Consider the following 24,671-nt stretch of genomic DNA (forward strand, 5'->3'; position numbering starts at 1 on the left):
TTTTGTTTTTATGATTTTATTTCTGTGTATGTGTGTGAGCCTGCCTGAATATACGTGCAGCACATGTGAGGTGTCGGGGTCCCTGGAGTTACAGCCAATTTATGAGCCGCCATGTGGTTGTTGCAATCTCTGGGCAGCAGCATCTCCCTAGCTAGCCTTGATTTTGCTTCTCGATCTTCTGAGAACTTTGGACCCAGAACACGCCAGTGCAAGTTTTAAGGCAAGTGCATTCTCTTCATTCCTATTAAGCCACTGGTGTGGGGTTCTACCCGTCTCTGCTCCAGCATGTGTCTGGAGGCTGCTGGGGTCAAGTATTCAGTTCCAGACTCCTCCTCTCCCAGGGCCTTTGTGTGGCTTGGGGATGAATGGCTACTGGCTGCCTCGCTCATACTGTGAAGCTGGGGACAGGGAGGCAGTGTGGAGTCTGGGCAGGACAGAAAGCAGCTTCTGCCAGAAATGCAGGAGCACCAGCATCTCAGCAAGCGCTCGGGGCTGCAAGTACCCCCACTCCCACCTGCTAGTCCTCCCTCCCCCCCACTTCCTCCACAGTCCCTCGGTGCGTCAAAAAGACACAGAGGAAAAGGAGGGTGGGTTTAGAAAGTAACATTTGTTGGATCCTGAACATTTGGATGAAACTAACAAAAAACTTAACAAAAAAACCACATTCAGGTAGGAGGGATGAGGTCATCTTGCTTAGATCATGTGACATACAGCTGCTCAGCAAAGGGACTGTGGGAAGGTAGGAGTCTCCAGGAGGGAGCAGAAGTTCTGCTCTGCTTTCATAGGCTGCCCTGGATCTTGGGAGGGGCGGGTCCTTATTTTGCTTCGACTTCAAGCAGGTTCTGATTCTGAGTGTGGCATGTGATGCAGCCATGGCCTGGCCCTTATCTAGGAGTGTGCCGAGATCTCATGGCGTGGGGCTGGAAGCAAGCTATTGGCATGCAGGCATTGGCCACAGTGCCAGGAAATATCTTCAGTGGGGACACCTTCATAGCAGTGTGTCACTATGAGACCACGAGCCAGGCTGCGACGGTAGGAAACATTTGGCATGGGTGGGGTGAGGAAGGTGTGGGTGAGGTTCCCTGTGGCGCTCACAGTGCACGGATGGCTGCGGTGGTGACCGCAGGCTTCACACAGTTCGGTCCGTCCCTGAGTGCTTTCGCACCACCTTCCCTGCGTTCACTTGGTCCACAGCCCTGGTCTCCCCTTCAGGCTGGGCCTGTGGTGGGCTGGCATGATGGATGCGATGAGCCACCCCGATGTGGGTCTTGTGTGGCTTGTCTCGGGCTGGGCTATGTTGCCCACTGGCGCCACGGTCTGAGGCGATGGGAGGTATGACAAGAGGCCGCTCTTTGAGCTGGACCTCAGCAGACTCCCGGGCCAGCAGGAATGGGGTGGGATCAGGCATTGCATCCACCGGCTCCCGCAGAAGGAGTTTGCGGCTCTCGGCTCCAAACCGGTAGACCTCCTCAAACTCAGGGTGCAGTGGGGCCGACAGGCTCTTCTTCATGCGGCGACGGGGTGTCTCAGGCAGCTTGTCCTTAGGGGGTGTGGGCTTATAGCTGGCCAGTGCAGGGCTGCCGGCTGGGCTGGCGTCAGAGGTGCCGCTGGAGCTCAGTAGCTTTTTCTTGGCTGCATGCAGCTGCGAGGTGAGGTAGGCCACAGTGCTGGCGCGCTGCTCTAACTCACCAGACAGCATGCTCAGCTTGTGGCTCTTCACCTTCAGCTCCTCCAGGTACTTCTTCTCTCTTTCCCGGACCGTGTTCTCCAGCACAGCGATGGCAGCGTTCTTCTGCTCCAGTTCTTGCAGTAACTTGCGGTTTTCTTCCTCCTTGGCCTTCAGCTGGGCCTCCAGCTCTTCACAGCGCCTCTTCAGCTCCGTTGTTCTGGAAGAGCCATCTCCTGCAGGAAAAAGTCAGGTGCCAGGTCAGAGCCTAGCAGAGGAAGGAGATGCTCATGGCCTGTGTGGAGGGCCCTGGCGAGGAGCCCTATGGTAGGCGGGGTGCAGGATAGCCTGCAGACCCTGCTCCCACTAAAGGCGAATCAGGGGGTCTCTAAGGCCCCTCCCAGCTCTTGGTTCCCTGGCTTACTGCGTAAAAGAACGTCTCCAGAATCTGAAGGTGCTGAAGTTAAAACAGCTTGAGCGTCAGCTGGAGTCAGCGTCTCTGGAGTGCCAGCTCTACAAGTGAAGGGTGTCAGACATGTCCCTCAGGCCTAGACCCTGTTCTTCTGCCACCTTTATTCTCCCAGCTGTCCCAATGTGGAAGTCTCCCTCTCTGCTCCCTTTGTTGCTAGCCGGCAGCCTGCTCTCCTCTCTCCTCTGTCTAGCCCTACTTCCCACTGGGTACCACCACCTCCCAGGCCTCCTTTAATCTGCCCTGCTCCCCTTTCTCCCTGGGCCAACAATGACTCCTCACGGCCTAACAAGCTGCCAGTCTGACAGTCCATCTGTTTCATGCCTTCTGCACCCACATGAATGTGAGCTGCCTGTCGCCTTTGTTTCTTCTATGTTGTGACCACTATAGCTGATTCAACTCCAGATATCTGCAGCTAGCCCTGCAGTGCCTGTGGGTGCTGGGAGCACACCAGCAGCTTCAGGTAGACTCTGAGTTACTAGAAGCCCTGTGGGTGGGTGTACACTGCAAACTCACTGGAGGAGTGTGTGTGTGTGTAAATCAGTAAATGGTAGTTCTAGAAATGATGCAGTATTAACTGAGTTGTGTTTTTAGCCATAATCAAAAGAATATAAAAACCCCTACAGCACTAGATCCTCAAGCGCAGTGAGGAACCCCAGCACAGTAAGCAGGCTTGACATCCACTGCTCTTCCTCCAAACACCTGCAGGTGGGCCCTCCCCTCTCAGTCCTGGCTACAGCATGGTAGGTCTGTAACCTCAGGCCTTTGGCTGCATCCCAGCCAGACACAACATTCTGGGATCTGTGTCCTTAGGGAATGCTAAGAGGCCTGACAGATCTGAGACATGAGAGCAGACGCCCTAGTGCTGGTGAAGGACACAGTCCTTGACAGTCACAGGCTCAGGGTCATTATAGATATTGCCAGGCACACAGCCCTAATCCCAGCAGAACAGAAATCCAGGGTTCCTCAGTAAGGTACGTGTTTCAGCCTCCTATCCCTGAGAGGCCTGGGCAAACATTGTCCTCTGAAAATGACCTAGCTACCCAGATGTCTCCTCTCAGATGCAGTCATGTGCGGACCTGGCAGGTGCTTCTAGAAGGCGCTGTTACCCTGGTCCTGTACACACATCCTTTCCAGAAGCGTCTGACTTTCCTTGTCTAGTCCACAGTCCTGTGCTCCCCATGAGAAGTGTACCCCACTGAGCAGCACTGCTTGTCACTGGGCACTCAGTTATGCAGCTCCCAGGCCTCTCCTGCGCTGAACTGAGGGCGGGACGAGTCCTCACAAAATCCACCCAGCCAGGGGCTTTTCAAACTGCTCCCTCTGCTGAAGTAGCAGCCTATACACCTTTAACAAAAGCCACAATGCTGCTGAGGGTGTCCTAAGGGGTGGTGAGGGGGGCTTGAGACAGAGGTTTCAGAGCTGCTGCACACTAATCTGGGCAGAAGGGGGAGGTGTGAGGACACCCTGGCTCCCACAGCATGGGCAGCACCTTCGCAAGGCCTGTGGTGTGGGGGGTAGATCAACCACAAGTTGCAACTCTATCCTGAGTTGCTGTCTGAGTTCCTGGCAGAGGACTTGGCTGTCTTGGCTCTACAGAGAGATTTGGTGGGTAGACTCCTGCACCCACTCAGACAAAACCATGACAGGAGTGCTCAGGACATGATGGGACAGAGTAACAAATGCTCAGTGATATGACCTGAGGCTTACAACAAAGACTGGACTCTTATGAGAGCAGACTACCCTTGTAGAGCTTAGTTAGGGAAAAGGTTTCCCCTGATATGTGTCCTAAACCCTTGTAAGTCCCAGCTCTGTGCTAAGAAACAAGCCATTCTCACAGGCTCAGAGTTCCTACAAGACCCTGTCCCTGTCATTTCTTTGGCCACCACTGGTTTGCTATACCCTTGAGGGTCCCTAGCGATTCTCATTAGGGAAAGCATATCTAGGCTACAGTCCAGAGAACAATGGTCCCAACTTCTGGGCCATGAATGGAAGCCCAGAGCACTCTGGCTTTGGGCCAGGGCTTGGTTAAGCTCTGGAGACTGGGGTAGGAGGTTCTTCTGCCTAGTTCTCACTTTTCCTCCTTTCTGGCAAGTCACATTGAGGTTTATTTCTGGATTACAGAAAGATATACATTCATGGTAGAAAAGTTAAAAATTCTGAAAAGTATATAATAAGACATCCTAGACACATGTATCAATGGGAAGTGAAAAAAAGCCACTCATCACTCAAGCCCACAGGTGTCTTGAGTGCTCTAAACTTGTCTGCTCAGGGAAATGACTCTCACTGCAAAAGGGACCCTAGGCATGTGACTAGTGGGAATACATTACAAAGAAAACAAGATGTACCCACATGTGGGGAGGAGCTCTTACCTGTCAGTTCAAAACTTTTGAGTGTCAGCTCATATGTTAGATCTACAAAGGAAACATGACACATTGATTATCATGGCACACTTCATATCAGTTCCGAAAACAGCATGAGATCCCAGTGAGTTCTGCCCTGTAGAAGAAGCAGGGCTGGAAGCTCTAAGTGTAAGAGATTCCAGAGGTCAAGGTTCCTATCAGGGCTGCAGGAGGACCTGTCCCTCAAGCGTTCCTTTCCTCCTCTTCCCAGAATACACCCCAACAACAGAAAGTGAATGAGGAGTACCCCATGTACTGAAGGCTACACTGTGGCCGAGTGCTGTAGGCATCTGCTGTTCTAGGGTAAGGCTGGCTGCTCAGTGCTTCCATGATGCTGTGTAGTGTAAGACTTACAGGGGTGTGGGCAACGGAGGGTTAAATGTGTGGCTGTATCAGGGTGGGGAGACTACACATCCTGACGGTGGTTCTGGTTCTGTAGAAATCAGCCTGCCCTCACCTGTGCAGTGCTGCTGCAGCCGCCGGATCTCCGCATGCAGCCCCTTTAGTGTGCTGGCGTGCTCCCGCTGGAGGAAGAGCAGGTTCTTCTGTGCACTGTGCAGCTGGTTCTCCAGGTTTGTGGCTGCCATGCTGACATCCAGGTGACCTGCAGGAAACACAAAATGGTGGTCACTGTCCCTAGCATGAGAGTTGAGAGAAGGTGGGGCTCTGGGTACATGTCATGGAAATATGTGGGGAGCAGGTGAGGTCCTGGGGCTCTAGGGCCTCCTTCTGATTGCTGAGGTGCAGACGCTTAAGTCATCTCTCACGGATCACCTGCCATAAGCCAGGTCTCTGTGAGAACCAGCTGAGGGTATGAGTGGCACCCAGTACAGGACTCCAGGCTGCTGCTTATTTCTGGAGAGGAAGAGGTTCAGAAGCAGACTGAAGTGTCAGTAGGTACAAAACAGGGTTTACTCAAATCCAGGCCCCACCTTCCATTGTTCTGACATATGTGACTGGCCCAAAGCACCCCCATGAGATTCCCTGACTAGGAAGCAATAATGCCCCACAGAGAACCTGGGGCCAGGACTACCTGCAGTGCCTCCTACACATTACCTGGAAGCTACTGATGAAGAGACGAGGGGGAGGGAGGAGAAATCTAGAAAGCAATTTTGAGAACAGGGAGAGGCTCTGAGCTCTTCCAAAGAATACTTCATGGGCCATGCAGTGGCTACAGAAGTATGGGGTCCTCAGGTCCTACCCTCAACTCTAACTGGAGCAATGTGAAGTCAGACCATCTTTCTAGAAAAACTAATGGTAGTAATTCAAGACACCTGGCACAGCATTGAGACACACCAAGGACAGAACGTAGACTCTGTGTACCTTTCCTAATGACCAAGATGGAGAGCCCTTCCTGAAGAAGCCCCATTTCTCAAGGGCCTCCGACATCTGCTCAGCATATGATTGTGGTGGCAGCAGCAAAGCCGCTGTCATCACTTCAGGAGTTGTGTTCACCACTAAAAACTGCTTCCAGTGAGACTTCAGATGTGCCTACACTCACGCCATCTGCTGAGGCAGCCAGGCCCCACCCAGCTTTGACTGTAGGAGAGTTGAAAAACGCTCAGAAGGAAATAGAAAAATGACTGACAGGGTCAAGTAGACAATAACATATCCTTGCAGAACTAAGGTGCACCGTCAGTGGTGCAGCTCCCTTCAGAGCTTATCAGTGCCCTCAACAGCAGAACAGCCTTCTGTACCCTCCTCTATCCACCTTCCCAGGATCCCCACGGTTGCAGTCTAAGCTCTGCTGCTTTCCAAGCCCCAGCCTCACATGAGGCTATGTGCCTCACATCCCTGGTCACTGTCCTAGGGAACTGTTTCTTATGGGCATGTGTCTCTTTATCCCTGAACATCCTGTAGGCTTGTCCAGTGCCTGCACCCAGGAGGCCACAGTAAACAACAGTGGCCTACAAGCACCACGGCCCATATTGGCAGGGGCTTCCTTCTCAGGTCTGTAACTCACAGGCATGCATGCCCAGAGAAACTATGTACTTTGTAGTCTGAACTTCAAGACATGTCATGTAGCTCTGAGAGAATAACCTATCTACGTGGGGAGCCAGATACTTGGCTATTATAGTCCACACTGGGCCCCTTGTCACCACCTTGTCCCAATCCCTCGGTGATAGGCAGGTTTTATTTGAAATCCATTTAAGCATGGTTTAAGGAACTGTTCCTCTTTGGACTGCCTTTAGGGAATTAGTGCTTGAACTTAACTCTGGACTCAGGAATTCACTGTCATCTTGCTACTGCAGCTATTATCCTAGAACACACCTAGGTGTGCAAGGAGTGTCATGTAACACCCGGGGAGGCTTGCTGGGCCCTGAATATATGAATGTACTCTGACATTAGGACAAGAACTTTCAGCCCTGTGGTAGTCATGACTGTCCAGGTCCCCTTATGTCCCTTCTCTGGGATGCCCTAATAAGTAGGCTCCAAAGAGGAGATCTGCTGTGCAGGTCTATGGAACAAAGCATGTGCACGTGGGACTGGACTATGTTGAGATGGCTAAGTGTCTTTCTTATCATCTGGGCAGGATGGTGGTGCTACTGAATCCATGGGGGAAAGAGCTGCATAGTTTAAGTCAATGATGCTGTTTTTCTCCTGAGCTATGATACTATACCATCATGATAGACAGTATGCAGGACTTGGAGCTAGCTCCAAGCAACCTGAAGAGTCAGACACATGGGAAAGGGTACACTGCCCGGTCTGGAACTCTGGTGTGATGGATGGAGTCAATTGTGAGTTTTCTGCAGATGGTTAATGGGTCCCAGGTTACTTTCTCTGAGCATCCTGTCAATATTGCCATTCTGTGTGGTAAAGGTACCACACTACTCATGGTCATTCGACTGTCTCTGTGCCTTGCTAAGAGTCACCACCAATTTCACAATTCTCTGCAGGCAGCAGAGCTAGGCACCAGCCCTCTTCTCTTGGAGACTCTACCCTCAGTTGCAGGTAAGGCTCCGAGTCACTCTTATTACCAAGGCCTGGCCCAACCCCAGTGAATGCACACAGACCTGTAGTCTTTCTCTCTAGACAGTTCTAGCAGTGGGAACAGGTGTCCTTTAACAAGGTTACCTTGACTGACTGGAATGATGAGCCACTCAGACACTTGCTGCAGTTACTTCACTCGCACCACAGAACACCATCAGTTTACAACCGTACTGTGTTCAGCAGACCATCAAGGAAAGTTGGTTCTGTAGAGGGTTACAGAGACCCAGCTGCAGTAGCTCCCAGGGAAATGCACCAGCATTTCTGGGGATAAGAAGGGCCCTGACTGCAACTATTCTTGCCATCATTAAAACAAATAAATGGCCTGTCAACAGCCAAGCCCAATTTAGTGGCATCTTGTTCCGCCAAAAGATTTGAGGTACCGGCCTTAGGGTGTGGCTTAGGTGTGTGGACAGACAGGATCCCTTATAATCCCTTATAAGGAAGAGGAGGGGCCTCCTCAGGCAGGAGGATCACAAGTTTGAGGCCCCTCCTCTTCCTTATAAGGGATCACGCCCCCCCCCACTGAAGCCACACCCTAAAGCTGGTTCCTCAAATCTACTGGCAGAACAAGATGCCACTACAGCCCAATTCCCAGCCTGACTCCCAGGGGCTAGTTGCCCCCTAGCTCCAGGGCATTAAGTTCTTCCTGTGGAGCACTTCTGCACCAGCACTACTCATCCCTCTGCAGTCCTCTCTCCAGAACAGAGGGAAGTCATCACTGAACAGGTAAACCAAGAAATGTACCTGAACCTGGCAGCTCCCCTCAGCCTCTGGGTCTGCAACAATAACCTTCAAGGCTGGGCAGATGCAGATTTACACAGGAAGGCAAATGTTTCCCATAGTATACACATCCAACCTCTGACCAAGTGCAGAGACAAAGCAAACCTGGTGCAATTTAGCTCCAGAGGAGAGTGGATGACAGTTCTCCTGCAAGGTGGAGGCCATGTATTGTGCCTGTTCTGAGTAGACATGGGTCTCTACCCTCTGGGTTTTCTGTCCATTTCCCAGACAATCACAAACCAACCCTGCTTTTAAGACAAAAAGGTGGGTAAAGGCCCACCCTTCTGGGCCTCACCAGCACCTTTGCAAATCAAGGTTGCTTCAGAAAACTAACGGGATCCAGAGGTGGTGGTGCACACCTTTAATCCCAGCACTTGGGAGATAGAGGCAGGAGAATCTCTATGAATTCCAGGCCAACCTGGTCTACAGTGTGAGTTCCAGGACAGCCTCCAAAGCTACACAGAGAAACCCTGTCTGGAAAAGCAAAACAAAACAAAACAAAATAACGAAAAGAAACAAAGTAGTAAAACAATCAGGAATCCCACCCTCAATATGCGTCATGCCCTGGATACCAGGAGGGATGGCCAAGGGCCACCCTCTCTGTCCTATAGCCTCTCAGGACTGACTCAGCACAAGGTATCCTGAGTCAAAATTAGTGTTCTGCTCAGACAAGAGCTGTCAGACACCATTTGGGTATGTCTAGGAGAGGGAGATTCACAGCCAGGTCCAGATATTCCTCTTTCTAAAATATATTCTTTTACCGCACTCACTCCTCTATGCTCACACTCATCTAGCCTGTATTTTCATGGCAAGCATCTAATGCTTGCACTTATCTGGCCAGGCTGCTACTTCCCTCGCCTTGTCCCTTCAGGTCCCCAGTCTGCTCTTGTGCTCATCACTACAGTATTCTTTGTCCCTCTTTTATCTGCCACACCCTGCAGAACAGGGACTTGGCACACCCTGTTTTCCTCTGTCTGAACTACTCTGGGCAACCCCCACCTTCTGCCCTCTTTATCTCCTCCCCCAAGAATTTATGCATTATTTATGCACTTCAGATAATTTTATCCTGCTCCACCCAGGGGCTGAGGAGAAGGCTGTGCCTGGTAGCTCACATTAATCAAAAAGCACTGCGGCAGTATTGATCTGAACATGACCTCATCCCACAAAGTCTCGACAGCCTGAGAAGATACAGCTACATTTAGCAGATGAAAAGAAATGAGTATCTTTGGGAGGGGTCTCATTTAAACACGGGCTCTGGGCTATCCTATCCAAAGCAGCCTAATTCACAAAGTCATGGAGGTAGCAATAGCAGAAAATGAGACTGAAATTGTTATGTGTGAGTGAAGAATATATGACTGGAGATTGGTTAGAGCAAGCTATTCTTCAGTCTACTCATCAATTAGTTATAGTTCATCTGCAGAAGGTTCTCTCTCCATGAAGGACAGACCGATACACTGACTCCCCTACTTTTTGAAAGGACCTATCCTTATGGACACTACACAGCATCTCAATGTTAGGGCTAAGGACCACTGAGACTTTTTGTAGGAATTTCTGTACTGTTCTGGTGTCCTGAAGCTTGAGTACTGCCATCAGGAAAAATACTGGCCAGGGAGGAAGGTATACTACACTTTTCTAGGTTGATGTGTGGGCTCAGAGGACACGGGGGGGGGGGGGGGCACTCCAACTACTTGGCCAGCAACCTGTCTCCATATAAAGAAATTCAGGTCCAGAGAAGATCTGCAGAGCAGTGGGGCCAAAAAGGACAGGGTAGACAAACTTGAGAAGGGTGGGACTGGGTCTGGGGTGGAAGTGAAGCCATTTAGCTGGAATCTGATGCTGACAGCCTGCTCGGTGCTAAGTGGGCTGGGTTCTGGTGCCTGGCATACAGTAAGTACTCAATATCAGTGACCTACTGCTATGTAAATACTGGATCATAGCTCTACAGACTTACTTTTGAGCTGTTTATTTTTCATACTAGATACTTCCTGAGCACTAAGTATGAGAATGAACTAGCAAATTCTAGTTGCTTCTCAAGAAGACAACATACAAGTACCCTGGGTCATCTGCAAAAATACTTTAGCTTCCTTCCTGCTCCATCTTCACTGGAGAGGGGCCATCAGGGAAGCCAATAAAGATGGACAGGCAGAGCCAGGAGTCCAGAGACAGTAAAATTTTCTTCTTCTAAATCAATCTACAGTAGTCTACCAATGGCTAAAAATGGCCTGAGGCTAAGTAGTGGCCCTCCCTTGGGCCTGCTTTAATATGCACCGTGGAAGGAGGCTGTTGAGATGGTTCAGCAGTTTTAACTACTGCAAGCCTGACAACCTGAGTTTGATCCCTGAGACCCATAGGTGAAAAGAGAACTGACTTTTGACTCCTACAAGTTATCTGCTGACCTTCACATGCATGCCACATACCCACAATCTTAAAAACGCAACTTTAGCATGTGATGAAGACAATACAGACACAATTCTGAATTCACAGTAACCTAGATGAATGAACTGCTGTAAGCTGTGGGAACCTCCTGTTCCTGCTTGCAAAGGCACTTAGGAAATTCAATGAGCAAATTATCTGAAAGCTCCCAAAGAGCTAGGGCTCAAAGAAAAAAGGGCATCAGCTCCCAGAAAGGCAAGCATTTGACAAGACTCCAGAAAATATTGTTAAAGAAGAAAAAACTATAGCACTAAATATTGAAAGCAGAGGTACAATTAAAATTTTTTCGACATAGGGTTTCTCTGTACACAGAACTTGTCCTGGCACTCGCTCTGTAGATCAGGCTGGCCTTGAACTCACAGATATCTGCCTGCCCCTTCCTCCTGAGTACTGGGATTAAAGGCATGTGCCATCACTGCCCAGCCGGCAATTTTTTTTTTTGAGACAGAAGGTAATCTTAAACAATTAGGGTGTTTTGGCCTAGAGAGATGACTCAGATTAACCGCATTTGTTGGTCTTGCAGAGAACCAGGATTCAGTTCCTGACATCCACTTGGTGGCTCACAACTGCTCCACAGGATCCAATGCCCTCTTCTGACTGCCTCTGGCACCAGGCACCCATATAATACACTCATACATGTGAAATTAACCTAAACAAAAGAATCTAGATAGTTTAAAAAAAATTTTAAACATGTATGAATGTTTTACCTCATTTCAAAAGACAGCTTTCGATCCCCTGTAACTGGATTTATAAATGAATCAGAGTTATCTTGGAGTTTTGACAATCAAACCTGGGACATCTGCAAAACCAACAAGGGCTCTATCTAAACTGCTGAGCATCTTTCCAGCCCATGTTTTGTTTTTTAAATCAAACAGAAATAAGTGTGACTAGAGCTCAGCATATGAGCTGTGACTTTGAATTGCAGTTCTCTGTTACCTGAAGAGCCATCATACTGCCTGTGTGGCACAGTGACTTCTAGGGACTAAAGACTTTCAGTTACAAGATTAAGCAGAATAACTGTGGTGAAGACAGGGGAGAGAGCTGGTGGGCTGATCAACCCTGCAACTACCCAGGCCCAGAACCAGGGTTATGAGTTGGCCCATTCCAGCATCCACTCCATCTATGGTCTGCTGAAGCATGCGAAGGGGCAGGTCCTGTAGATCCAAGGTTACAGGATCTACACACACACATGGCAACAACAGGATATGCAAGAGGAGTTCCAGTGAGTGCCCAGCATTGATAGTGTAGCAGAAACCAGAGGCCCCGAACCAGATCAATAACTCTTTACAGTGAACACTTTGCAGGTAAAGACATGTGGATAAAAAGGTTTACTACATAACTCACTATGCCGCACTACAGCTTCTATAATGAGATTTTTCCTTTTGTCCTCTTAAATTTTATTTTTGGAGGGGCGGTTGCAAGGGCAGAGGGTGGTTACGAAGGGATAAGAAATGAATGGGATCGAGATACATGATGTGAAAGACACAAGAATAAATAAAAAGAAAGAAAAGGAAGAAGGGAGAGAGGGAGGGAGGGAGGAAGGAAGGAAGGAAGGAAGGAAGGAAGGAAGGAAGGAAGGAAGCAAGCCAGGTGGTGGTGGTGGCAGTGCACACCTTTAATCCCAGCACTTGAGAGGCAGGTGAATCTATGTGAGTTCAAGGCCAGTCTGGTCTACAAGAGCTAATTCCAAGACAGCTAGATCTACACAGAAAAACCCTGTATGGGGGAAAAAAAAAAAGAAAGAGAAAGACAGAGAGAGAGGGAGGAAGGAAGAAAAGAAAAGCAGAATGGCTGGTATATTGGATCAGAGCAATAAAAAAGCTGACTACTGTCAACAAGAACTGAAAACTTTATGTAGAAATGTCTTATGGGTGCTCTACTCTCTAACCATACGGTAGACATTTTAACAGAGGTTTCTAAAAGCCAACAGAAGAAACCAAACAAACATACTCTTTATTTTTGCACAATGCCTACCACACAAAGGATTCTGAATGCTCGGTAGGGAGCATGGCACAAGTGCATTGTGCAAAGATGAAACGTTACCAGCAGATGCCTGTAATGGGTTAACTTGAAAAGCTCATGTGTAAAGCTGGATAAGCAATTTCACGTTTTGAGTAGTCATGACAAAATGTTCAAGGATGTACATAGAGCATTAAAGCATTACTTTCTAGATGGCGGGTTATGAGGGATTTTTCACTTCTTAAAAATTCTAGATTGGGCCGGGCGGTGGTGGCGCACGCCTTTAATCCCAGCACTCGGGAGGCAGAGGCAGGCGGATCTCTGTGAGTTCGAGGACAGGCTGGACCGATAGCCTCCAAAACAATACAGAGAAACCCTGTCTCGTAAAAAACAAAAAACAAAAAAAAATTCTAGATTGGAGAGATGGCTTAGTAGTTAAGAGCATTGGCTGCTCTTCCAGAGTATCTTTGTTAAACCCTAACACCCACATGGTGGCTCACAACTGTTTGTAATTCTAGTTACTGGGGATCCAAAACTCTCAGCTGGCCTACATGGGCACCCCACTCATGGTACACAGACATCCCTGCAACCAAAATACTTATATACATAAAATCAAAATAAATTCACATTTTAAATTTCATTTCAGTACTACCCAAAGATCACTTTATATAGTCAGAAGAAATGATCACGTGCTCTCTCCTGAAAACCACAATCACTGAACACCACTAAGGAGGAAACAATGTATTTCATAACATCAATTCAGGGGTCCTGAATGACCAGTACTATCATTACTTCACCCAAGCACACAAGAGTAGATTGGAGGCAAGTTTTACAACATCAACAATTTAGTGCCCCTGAGACAGGCAGAGAATGACAAGAGCCCCTGGGTGCATCCTCTACCCACACAGTCTATCTTCTGTATCTTGATGATATTATCATCATAAAACACAAGCCCATCAGCAATTCTCCAGCCACTGACATCCACTTCCTTCCGAAAGAGTGCACAGCCTGTAAAGATGTGATCAGAAGCTGGCAATTAGGCATGGAAACATGATACACAGCCTGTCTGGGAAGCCTGCGGTCAATGGAGGTCTATGTAATGGGTTTATTCCCATGTTCCTCTTACTCTGATTAGATCAGCTCACACTTTCAGAGTTGCTATTTCAAACCACACCAGGCACCCACACTCAGATAAGGAGTGAGTCCTTCTGCGTGCAGGGTCTCCTCAAGAAAACAGGTCTGGAATGCAGGAGGCTCATGCACCTCTAAATGGGCTGTATAGGCCAGAAGAAGTCAATGACCACGCTCTCCATCATAGGATACCTGCTGGAGTCCTGGACTTTGTGGAACCAGTACCTGAGACAGATTTTTTTTTCGAGACAGGATTTCTCTGTATTGTTTTGGAGGCTGTCCTGGAACTCGCTCTGTAGACCAGGCTGGCCTCGAACTCACAGAGATCTGCCTGCCTCTGCCTCCCGAGTGCTGGGATTAAAGGCGTGTGCCCCCAACGCCCCGCTCTGAGACAGATTTTTACCAGAGGAAGTACGGGCTCCAGACCCCAGAGAAGTCAACCCAGCACTTCTGATTCCACAGAGAACATCATAGACACTAGTGGCTGCTGGGACAGCAATGGCCAACGGCAATGTAGGACAGTGACCCTGCCTAGGTCCTTGTGTTACTTCTGCATTGATGCCTCCTCTTCTCTCTCCAGGCAGCACTCAGGCTAATTCTCTCTGGGGTTACCCATCAGAATCAGCTTGAACTAACAAGGTAAGAGCATCCATAGATACAGTACAGGCAGTTCCACCTATGAACTTTTAAAGGACAAGGCTCTATGAATATCTGTCCAGGCACCTCTTAAGTCTCAGAAGTTATCCTGATTGCTTGGAGCTTAATATCATCATTGCATTTGTTTAAAACGTACTCTGACAGTGTTCCATTCTGCTGCCTAGATAAGCCTTGAACTTGCCACATAACCCAAGGCTGACCTCAAACCTACCATCCTCCTGCCTCAACTTTCTGAGGGCTGAGATCACAGGTGTGTGCCACCACACCTTGCTTAAATTTATCTTGACATTTACAAAGCAGTAGCTGGATAATCAGTCCTTTTGATTATGTACTTAGCAATCAAGCCAGCATGATCCTAAAGCACCCAATGTGTAACTTCAGACCATGCTTACAATCACTTGGTAAGGGAAGACAACAATCTATAACTTCCTGAAGTGGAAGTACTAAGCACAGCAGCCAGGGTAAGGGAGCCCAGGGAGGTGTCCTTTAGTGCACCTGTCTCTCCTCCAAGCAGAGAAGATCTCTGGAGGGTAAGGTGGAACCTCAATTATCACAGCATTCCTGGTACTTTGTATGATAGCAGGAAGCACCAGTTAACTGCTGCTGTATACACAGGGCCTAGAAGGACAAAACTTCCCTTCTGGAAAGGTTGGGGCTGAACTGAGCCCTGGAGAACCGGCAGACCCAGGGAGGAGGAAGCAACTCTGCGAAGGGAACATGAATGAAGCTTTACACTATCGTGACTACACACTACTTGACTTTGGAGAAGTGTGGAAATAAGGCGGGATAGACAAATACCAGATTTACACTACAAGAACACCAAGTTATGGGGCTGGAGAGATGGCTTAGAGGTTAACAGCACTGGCTGCTTTTCCAGAAGTTCTGACTTTAATTCCCAGCAACCACATGGTGGCTCACAACCATCTATAATGAGATCTGGTGCCCTCTTCTGGTGTGCAAGCATACATGCAGGCGGAACACTATATATATAATAAATAAATCTTAAAAAAAAACAAAGAGTACCAAGTTACATAGTAAGAATTGCTCACGAAGGCTGGAGGGATGGCTCAGCAGGTAAGAGCACTGGCTGTTCTTGCAGAGGGACCAGGGTTCAATTCCCAGCATTCACACAACAGCTCACAAATATCTATAACCTCAGTCCCAGGGGATCTGACACCTTCTTCTGGCTCCTCTGACACCATGCATACACACAGTTCACAGATATACATGTAATACATGTAGACAAAACACTTATACACAAAGCATAATTTTAAAAATTGTACACATTCAGTTTGAGTGCCAAGGTAGAAATGGGGGGGGGCATTTATACAATAGAGGTCCAGTTCCCAGTTCAGAATTCAGACTGGCCAGGAGAGGTACAGTGGTCCCATGTCCCTTAGCTCTGGGAAAAAGTAACGAAGGCTTACAAGGTCAGGTGATATGTTTCATGCTCACTGAACACTCTTACCCAATCTTTATCTCAGCAAGCAAAAGGCTGCAGGTAGCAGGTAGCAGGGCTGGGGTTCATTCTGAACCACTGACTCTGAAGTCTACATTCCTGACATGAATTGCACCTCCATGAATAGTCACCAGCACAAACACACCAGCACTCACTGCAGTGACAAAACACTACTAGTACTTCTTTCAAAGTTCCCTCTCCCCTTTTCCTACTGCACAGTTACAGCTGAGTGGCTTATGTAGACTTTTTGTTTAGTGTGAACAGTCCAACAGCTTGCTTGGTTTTGCCAATACCACTGCTCATGTGAAGACAGCACCTCAGAACAAGAGGTGCTTGCCCTACAGCTGCAGAAAAGCAGGCCCTCTACTGGGTTAGGAACCTAGAGCCTGCTTGTGAGCTGATGCAGAACACTGAAAACATGTTACTGTTATTTTCCACTGTTTTAAACATCCAACTTCAGATTCAACAGAATTCTTTACAATGTATCCTAGAAATACTGAAAATTTGCTTTTCTGACTGACTGTCTTACATGACAATATACTGTCTTCCAGTACAGTGCAAGGTGACCTCTTTCGACACAGAGTCTGTGGTTTACTGGCTAGTTGGAGGAGGGGCTCAGACTTACACTTTATAACTATCAGGCTACGGCGGCTGACTCCTTCCTCATTCTGATCGTTTGCTTGTGGAAATGCACATCTGGTGCTATGACTTAGATGATGTATAGAAGTAGGGCAGTAGGGAAGAAGATGGGACATCATGTAAGAATGTGAGACAAAAAGAAAAACAATAAAATGTCTGGCCTGATGGCATAGGAGGGTACGGCAGAAGAACTAGAAATTTGAGGCTTTCCTCGACTATAGTGTTCTAGGCTGTTTTGAACAACTTAAGACTATCTCAAAAAAAAAAAAAAAAAAACAGCAAACAAATAAGTGAGTTGAGGATGTACCTCAGTGGTACAGCACTTGCCCAGCACAGCGGAGGCCCCGTGTTCAAGATCAAGCACAGCGAAACAAAACAAAAAACACCTTAACACCCCAACTCCCCAAGTTGTCCATACTAAGCACAAGAATGAAGGCATGACTATGTAACATAGGAGATGACACCAAAGACATGATAACATTTTCTTGAGGCTCTTAAACACATTCTTGTTGCATGGTCTTGAGAGTTCAGCATTCCCTTTGTGGGGTGGCAATATAAAGTTTGGTAGTTCATTCTTTCTATAAAGTCCCTTTTATTTTAACTTTTTTACATTTACTTATTGTCACAGCATATGTATGGAGGTCCAAGGACAACTTGTTCTCTCCTTCCACCATTTGGGTTCTGGGAATGGAACTCAGGTTGCCAGCCTTGGCAGAAGGCACATTTACAGCCCAATGAAGCATCTTTCTTTAGCCGTAGTGCCAGGAACTAGAGGCACCATTTGAAGTATGCAAAGGACCAAACATTACTATGACCCTTGCATAGCTCAGAGTCTAGATGTAAGGGAGGCTGGACATCCCAGCACACACTAAGTCACATGAAAGAATTCTCACAGAGGCTAAATGGCACCTACCCTATCCTTTCTGGGTAGGGACACAGTCTCTTCATAAGCCTTTAAAAAATCTTAGACAACACACAGTAAGTATGGCAACTGTAAAGTTATTCTATTGGCTGAAAAATATGTTCAGGTACCATGTTTCTCTGCCAATGCTGAAATGTCAATAATTATACGATTTTTTTTTTTTTTGGTTTTTACGAGACAGGGTTTCTCTGTATTGAATTATACAATTTTTAATGTAAACTTTGCTTTCTAAAATCCTCAGTTCCTTAAGGACTAGTGCTATACTGGAAAGCAAACCTGTCACCCACCTGTCTTCATGGGTATTAGCTGGACAGTTCTGAAAACTTGTGTTTTGTTTTTTTCTGATGTTATTGTTTTTTCAAGACAGGGTTTTTCTGCAGAACAGTTCTGGCTGGCCTGGAACTGGCTCTGTAGATCTAGTTGGCCTCAAACTCACAGAGATCCGCCTGTCTGTGCCTCTCAAGTGCTGGGATTAAAGGAGTGCACTACTACCATCCAGTTTGAACACTTGCTTCTTTTTAAGAACATTGATGGTTAAATCAATATATTATGGGTACCTGATATGTTCGGTACGCTTAAAAACTGTAAATGTAAACCCTACATAATACATTGCTACTTAAGCAGATAGTGTAAGACAGAGTGAATATTTGTGGGCATTACAACACAGTAAAGAAAACCAACAAAACTGTGTAATGGAGGAGAAAAAGTTAAGCAACTCCTAGCAAAGTAAGCTGGTCTTTGGGATGCCTCCATCCTCAATAAGAGGGTCTCCACTCTTCATGGTAGCTATTCTCTGTCCAGAAGACCAAATACTCTCACACTGACAGTAGAGCACTGATGTGGGGCTCCTTGATTGTGGGGCCCTCAAACCACTTATGAGCCTCATACTATCTTCCACCAGGCCTGTTTTATGAACCTGACTGCTTGGTGAATAACTCTGTCAAGGTGTTCTTGAGCTGCCCAGCTCTCTCCATGTTGTACCTGTCCCAGGCTAGGTCTCATGTAGGAACAGGGCCTCTGAGACTGCCAGAGAGTCTTTGCAGCCAGGTAGCCTTTGGTATTCCAACAGGCCCTTGGAAGTGACAAAAGATGTTTCTCTGTATCCTCTGCTTGGATGCAAAAAGAGAAGGGATAATACAGGGCAGAGTTGGACAAAGGCAGATGCTCCAAGCCTCCCAGCTTACTAACAGTGCTGTATGAGTCACTCTGCTCATATGGCTGGCGCTGTGGGAAGCCATTAGGAAATGACAGTAGCTTATTGGGGGAGGGTGGCATTTATAAACATGTTCAGATCAGGTCACTCAAAACAGAAGTGATTGTCACATGGATACTCTAGTAATTCCACTCATCCACAAGATAGCTACCTGTAAAGGCTGACATGCAACTGTCAAAAACCTGTAAAATATTTTATTCCTGTATCTAAAATATTGTGTGTTGACTTAGAAGCATACATATGACAAGTGTACAACTTTGTGTTCCTCCCTGTCCTGTCTTCCAAGACTGGACCGGGTGATAACAGTTTAAAGTGGAACTGTGTGCAGTAGTGTTTTGCAGAGATAGGACTTGGGCATCTGAATGCCTCATCTTTAGACTGCACACAAAAACTCAACAACTAAAAATCCAGAACTTTTGCCAGACGTGGTAGCACACGCCTTTAATACCATCACTCGGGAGGCAGAGGCAAGTGGGTCTCTGAGTTCGAGGCTAGCCTGGTCTATAGAGTGAGTTCCAGGACAGCTAGAGGTGTTACACAGAAAAACAAAAAAACAAACAAACAAAAAAACCTGTCTTGGAAAACAAAAACAAAAATCTAGAACTTTCACTTCAACAGCTGGGCAGCTGTGAGACCTCTAACCTCTCCCGTCAGTTACAGGAATCGATTTGTGACATAAACTTGTGTTCTGTCACCAGAAGTCACGCTGAAGGGATCAATGACCATCTTGTGAGATGCCCATGTGGCTAGAGGCAGCCAAACAAGAAGTCCTCAGTCCACAGTTCTGCAGGTGTAATGTGTGCACCCCCAGAAGCGATTGGGCAAGGTTCACCATGATGTGCTAGAGTCAGTCAAGGGCATGAAAACTGCTCTGAGTCTCAACCACGGCTGAGACACAAGAGCACCCTAAAAGATTACTCCTACCTGTCTCGAAAAGGTCTTGCTCTGGCTTTTTCCAGCTTACTGTCCCTCTCTCTTTGCTCCTATCATGAGGCCTGGACTTGGTGTTCTCCTCACTGAACCCCAAAATCATGCCTTGATACCAAGACAAACAATAAAAAACTGCTTCGACCACTTAAATTTGTTTTACATTTATATATTTGGATATGAGTGTGCCCACATACTATTGACAAGTGTGTGGAGGTCAGAGGGTGATATGGGGGAGCTAGATCTAATATATAGGATGTGGGGATCCAAATAAAGTCATCAGGTTTGGCAGCAAGTGCCTGAGCTCAGTTTCTGTAACGTACCGCCAGGGTAATGCAAAGCCATCTAGCTAGCCCTTGACCACTTTCTTCCTGGGAAGTATGTTACCTAACACCTACTGCCAGGTGCAGGGTTTACATCCTTCCTTCCCAACCAAAGGACTACCTCTCCTCACCCAGAGCAACAGGCCTGTCCACAAGCAAGTGCCTTCCTGGCTGAGAGATGCTGCTCTCAACTCCTGGAGGTTTCTGGTCTGGTCACAGACATTCAGTCAAAAGATAAAGATGGCATGAACACTATGAAAGACAAAGACTGACACACCTTGAGAAGGACAGGCAGTACGGTGACCCGATGTATTCTTGTCTACATGAACATAAAACTAACTGAACCTTCCTTATCCTCCCTATCAAAGTACATGGCTTTAGTACCTCTCAGTGTGGACTTGTTATCATGTCACTAGTCAGGGAGGAGAAATAAACCCCTGTGCCTTTTGTCTAGGGTGATGTATGTGATGGTTAGAGAGACAAGAGTTCAAATAGCTTCTTTGATATCAGATTACATCATGAGCATAGCTTCATCACTAGAGAAATTAGGTTAGAAACCATTAGCAATCCCAGGGTAATCATCCACAACAGGGACAAAACTTTCTCTTGCGAAGCCAGTGTTTTATGCACCTTTCTCCCCCTACATGATATCAAAGATAGCCCTTTTCAGTGTAATTCTTCACTTCTGGGTAAAATGTGCAACCTTCAGATGGCAAGGACCACAATAATTCTGGGAACTGCAATGTGTAGTAGCAGACATACCTTAAGCAACATCAATATGAAAATGGACTTCCAGGCTCACAAACTCTAACTGCACAGCAAATGAGAAGGCAACGAACAGCCACTTTCCCTGACAACCGATCTCATGCAGAGCCCATATGGTGGCTCACAACCATCTGGAGCTCCAGGTCCAGAGGATCTAACAGCTTAAACTCCTTTGGCCTTGTGACCATCCCACTGCACTTCAGACCTCTGAGCTCCCAGAAACTTGCTTTGTTTCACTGGCCACAGCCCAGAGTGCTAACCCCAATCAGAGCACACACCTGGTAGTTTGGTCATTATTCAAATGTGACATCATTATTCCCGTTGTCAATCAGTACATCAAAATTGACATAGCACAAACAAGACATGTCTTCTATCTTCTTCAGTTACAAAGATCCTATGCTAACTAGTTTTATGTCAACTTGGCACTAGAGTCATCAGAGAGCCTCAATTAAGAAAATGCCTCCATTAAAGCTGGGCTGTAAGCAAGCCTATAGGACGTTTTCCTAATTAGTGACTGATGTCAGAAGGCCCAGCCCATTGTGGGTGGGGCCACCCCTAGGCTGTTAGTCCTGGCTGAGCAAACCAGGCAAGCAAGCCAAAAGCTACACTCTTCAATGGTTTCTGCATCAGTTCCTGCCTCCAGGTTCCTGTGCAGTTTAGTTCCTGCCCTCATTGCTTTTGATGATGAATTGTTATATGGAACTGTGAGTGAAATAAACCCTTTCCTCCCCGAGTTGTTCTTGGTCATGGTGTTTCATCACAGCAATAGTAACCCTAACTAAGACAGCCCTTTTGCCCTCTCTTCAATTCACAGTGGTTCTACTTTTGGGCTTTGTCTTACTCCAGATATATTTAGAAAACATCCAGAAAATACTGACTACAACTACTTTAAGTAGGTATGACTCGACTATTTTGCTATGAAACTTGAGTCACATTTGAGTAATGAAATAAACAGAAACTAAAACGCAGAGCAAACACAAGAGTCATCTCTTTACTGTCTGTAGTGTCCTCCACTTGGGAAAGCACACCTTTGCAACTTTCTGACTCTCAGAGAACAAATGGCAATACTCCATTTGTAGCAAGAATGACTTACTTCCTTCTTAGAGAAGACCATTCTCTTGACCAGGTGGTTAGTACAAAAAATAAAAGCCAGAGGAAGAGTATATAATACGCTAATGTGGGAGCACTTTATTATCTCTAAGGCCCCAAAACAATGCAAAGTAGGATTTGAGTCACCTCTGACACCAAGCACTTAACCCAGTTACAATCTTCCCACGGTTCTAATAGGTGCCTGGAGAATGTCAACTTGTATACAGCTGTAGAAGCCAGCAGCAGAACATTTAAGAACAAACCCTCACAGAGCTAGGAGGGAATCCAGTGGCCACTGGAACCCTGGGAGACACTTTACAGAACACCCTCACCCCCACACAGCCCTTCCAGACTTGAGTTGTCATTTATGCTGCACTGGGACAGAGCCTGAGGAAGAGTAGCCCCCCTTCTTTTCACTGCTGAAGGTCTGACCGTAATTTTGCTTTTACATCACCAGGGATGCTGTCTTCCTGTAAGTACTCAGGGTCCTCTTCCTTGCTCAGGAATTGCTCTAAAGCAATAAAATCCCTCCTGCACAGCAGACCTTGGGCCCTTCCCTGCCAAATCCTTCTCTGGGGACGAAACATCAGAGCCTACCTTGCTGGCCTGGAACTTCAACTTGCAGCAGTCTCTGTTGTGTGGCACTGCAGGGTACCTGCCGCTGCCCTCAGAGTATATGAAATTCCAGGAGATAGGTAATCATAGGTAATAAATGTGTCGCCCTGTATGCATTAGGATCTATTTATGGCTGACCTTGTTTTAGACAGAAGAAAAAAGCTCTGCATATTTTCTTGCCAGAAACATGAGAGAATGCTTTACAAGTATTGCTTACAAGCATCATCATCGTACTTAACATCAGTCCTGCTGCAAACACATCCTGACAATTAGATAATGAGCCTAGAATCGACTTTCTGACCTAGGATAGATGAGTGTTAAGAACCCAGAATGAGTGAGCTGTTCTAAATAAAAGGATTCGTGTGTTTCTTTGAGAAGAGTCAATGTTAAAAATGTCAATTCCAGAAACATCAATTTGAGCTATTTAAGTGTGTTACAGGAAAATTCTGTCCTTGCAAATCATTGCTCGGTACTTTAAAATATAGCTAAACCAGGGCTGGGGCTAGAGCTCAGTGGGAGAGTGCTTGCTTATGCCATGTGGAGCCTCACGTTCAATCTTCAGCACTGCAAACCCAAACCGAAAAATCTAAACCAAACTAATTGATGGGAGCAATCCAAATTATCTTAAAGCTTTTTAGTAGTGGTATACGCGCGCGCGCACACACACACACACACACACACACGCACGCACACACACACACACACACACACACACACGACACGTAGATTAATTCTTAAAGCCTTTCTTCCAAACATATTAGAATATTCAGCCATTTTGGTGAACAGTTAGCCAAAAGGAAAACACGAGAAACTGGAGGTAAAAGTCATTTGGAAAGCTAGCATTTTTTTTTCCTTACAATTCAACGGCAAGAGAATGCCAGGGAATTCCTGTCTGTGCGCATCAATAGCTTCATAATACCAATGCTATTTAAATAAATTTCAAACTTAGTTTGTAGGCAGCGATCCTGATTTTAACACTCATCTGTTTTTCTCTGAGACACGGTCTCACCATGTAGCCTTTGGCTTTGGCTGGCCTGGAACTCGCTATGTACGCAAGGTTGGCCCCGCGACTCGGAAATTCACCTGCTTCTGTCTCCCGAGAGCTGAAATTTAAAGGCATGCGCCATCACGCCCGGCTGCTTTAACACTCCCGAAGGTGTCTGGAACCCCGTACTTTGTTATGAAACCGACCGGCGCCACCTGTCACAGAGCTCGATCACATTTTTCCCTCGGCCACCTCACTGTCATCAGTGGGCTAGACCGTGCTGCTAAAGATAACTCGAGGCTTGACATTAGTTCGCAGGGCCGGGTCGAGGCTCGCCGCGGGAGAGCGTGGCCAGCGCGCGCGTCCGCGGGGCCCCGGGAGCCCAGGGCGGAGTACTTACGTGGAGCCACCTGGGCGCCAGGGCTGCAGGTCTGAGAGGCGGCAGGTGTGCCGCGGGTGGGCGGCCGAGGCCCCCAGCATCCCGCCGGACCCCGGGGCGCTGCCCCGCACCTGCAATGCGGCTCCTACTCCGCCCGGGCCGGCGGTTGCGGCCGTTGCGCCGCGCCTCCCCCGCCACGCCGAGGCGCATCCTGGCTGCCAGCCCCGAGGGCGAGCCTCCCCATCCGCGCAGGTGCGCGCCTCACCTGCCACGCTCCCTCAGGCGGCTGCGGCGCTCGGCCTGCTCCTCGCGGTGGCCCGCGGCCCATGGGCAGGGGCGGTCGGAGCCGGGTGCGCAGCGGCCCTGCCGCGGGGCACGGAGACTCAAGAGACGCCGCCCGGTCGGCGCATCCCGCCCGCTCCCTCAGAGCGCTCGCCGCGGTGCACGCCGGGAGCCGTTGGCGGCCGGGTTGGTCCTGTCTGAGGGGAGGCTGCGGCGCCGACGCGGCGGCGGTCTGCTACTGAGGAGAGGACCGGGCGGATCGATGCTATCTCTGCAGAAGGGAAGGGGGGCGCCGCCCCGCTCCCTGCGCCTGCGGCAGGGCAGAGGCGAGGGCAAGGAGGAGGAGAAAAGAAAAAAAAAAAAACCCGAGAGATGTTAGTAACACGCAAGCGCACTGCTCAGGTGCGGCCGCACTGCGGTTGCCCTTGGTAACCAAGGCGGGGTGGGGCGGGGACAACGAGAGGTGGAGAAGCCCAGCGGGAACGCGCGTGCGTGCCTGTGCGGGGCGGCGGGGACTCGAGCAACTGGGCACGCATGCGTACCGCGCCCCTCGTGGTCTCCCCGCCCCTCTCGGGGGGGGGCTGG

The 24,671-nt window shown here is 48.0% G+C and overlaps 1 protein-coding gene across 3 annotated transcripts; it reads right to left on the bottom strand.

The window, feature by feature from the left end:
• Ccdc92 (coiled-coil domain containing 92) lies at nucleotides 1–24,484 on the bottom strand. Of its 3 annotated transcripts, XM_040731514.1 has the most exons (5): nucleotides 24,070–24,484; nucleotides 7,613–7,731; nucleotides 4,995–5,141; nucleotides 4,508–4,549; nucleotides 1–1,902 (listed from the first exon to the last, which is right to left on the bottom strand). In XM_040731514.1, the coding sequence occupies exons 3-5, from the start codon at nucleotides 5,122–5,124 to the stop codon at nucleotides 1,130–1,132; spliced, it is 945 nt and encodes a 314-aa protein (XP_040587448.1). In that variant the 5' UTR covers nucleotides 5,125–5,141; nucleotides 7,613–7,731; nucleotides 24,070–24,484; the 3' UTR covers nucleotides 1–1,129. The 3 variants fall into 3 exon arrangements, with proteins under 3 accessions (XP_040587448.1, XP_005080670.1, XP_012976336.1); XM_005080613.4 differs by lacking the exon at nucleotides 7,613–7,731 and having other exon boundaries at nucleotides 24,070–24,483; XM_013120882.3 differs by lacking the exons at nucleotides 7,613–7,731; nucleotides 24,070–24,484 and adding an exon at nucleotides 23,826–23,979.
• Nucleotides 24,485–24,671: the final 187 nt, after the last annotated feature.

The sequence above is a fragment of the Mesocricetus auratus genome, unplaced genomic scaffold (assembly GCF_017639785.1).
Source record: "Mesocricetus auratus isolate SY011 unplaced genomic scaffold, BCM_Maur_2.0 Super-Scaffold_100025, whole genome shotgun sequence".
NCBI lineage: Eukaryota > Metazoa > Chordata > Mammalia > Rodentia > Cricetidae > Mesocricetus > Mesocricetus auratus.

Coding starts and splice junctions, on each gene's coding strand:
- Ccdc92 (XM_040731514.1), bottom strand. CDS start 5,124: ATGGCAGCCACAAACCTGGAGAACCAGCTGCACAGTGCACAGAAGAAC. Junction 4,550..4,994: donor GCTGCAGCAGCACTGCACAG/GTGAGGGCAGGC, acceptor TTTCCTTTGTAG/ATCTAACATATGAGCTGACA. Junction 1,903..4,507: donor CAAAAGTTTTGAACTGACAG/GTAAGAGCTCCT, acceptor TTTTTCCTGCAG/GAGATGGCTCTTCCAGAACA.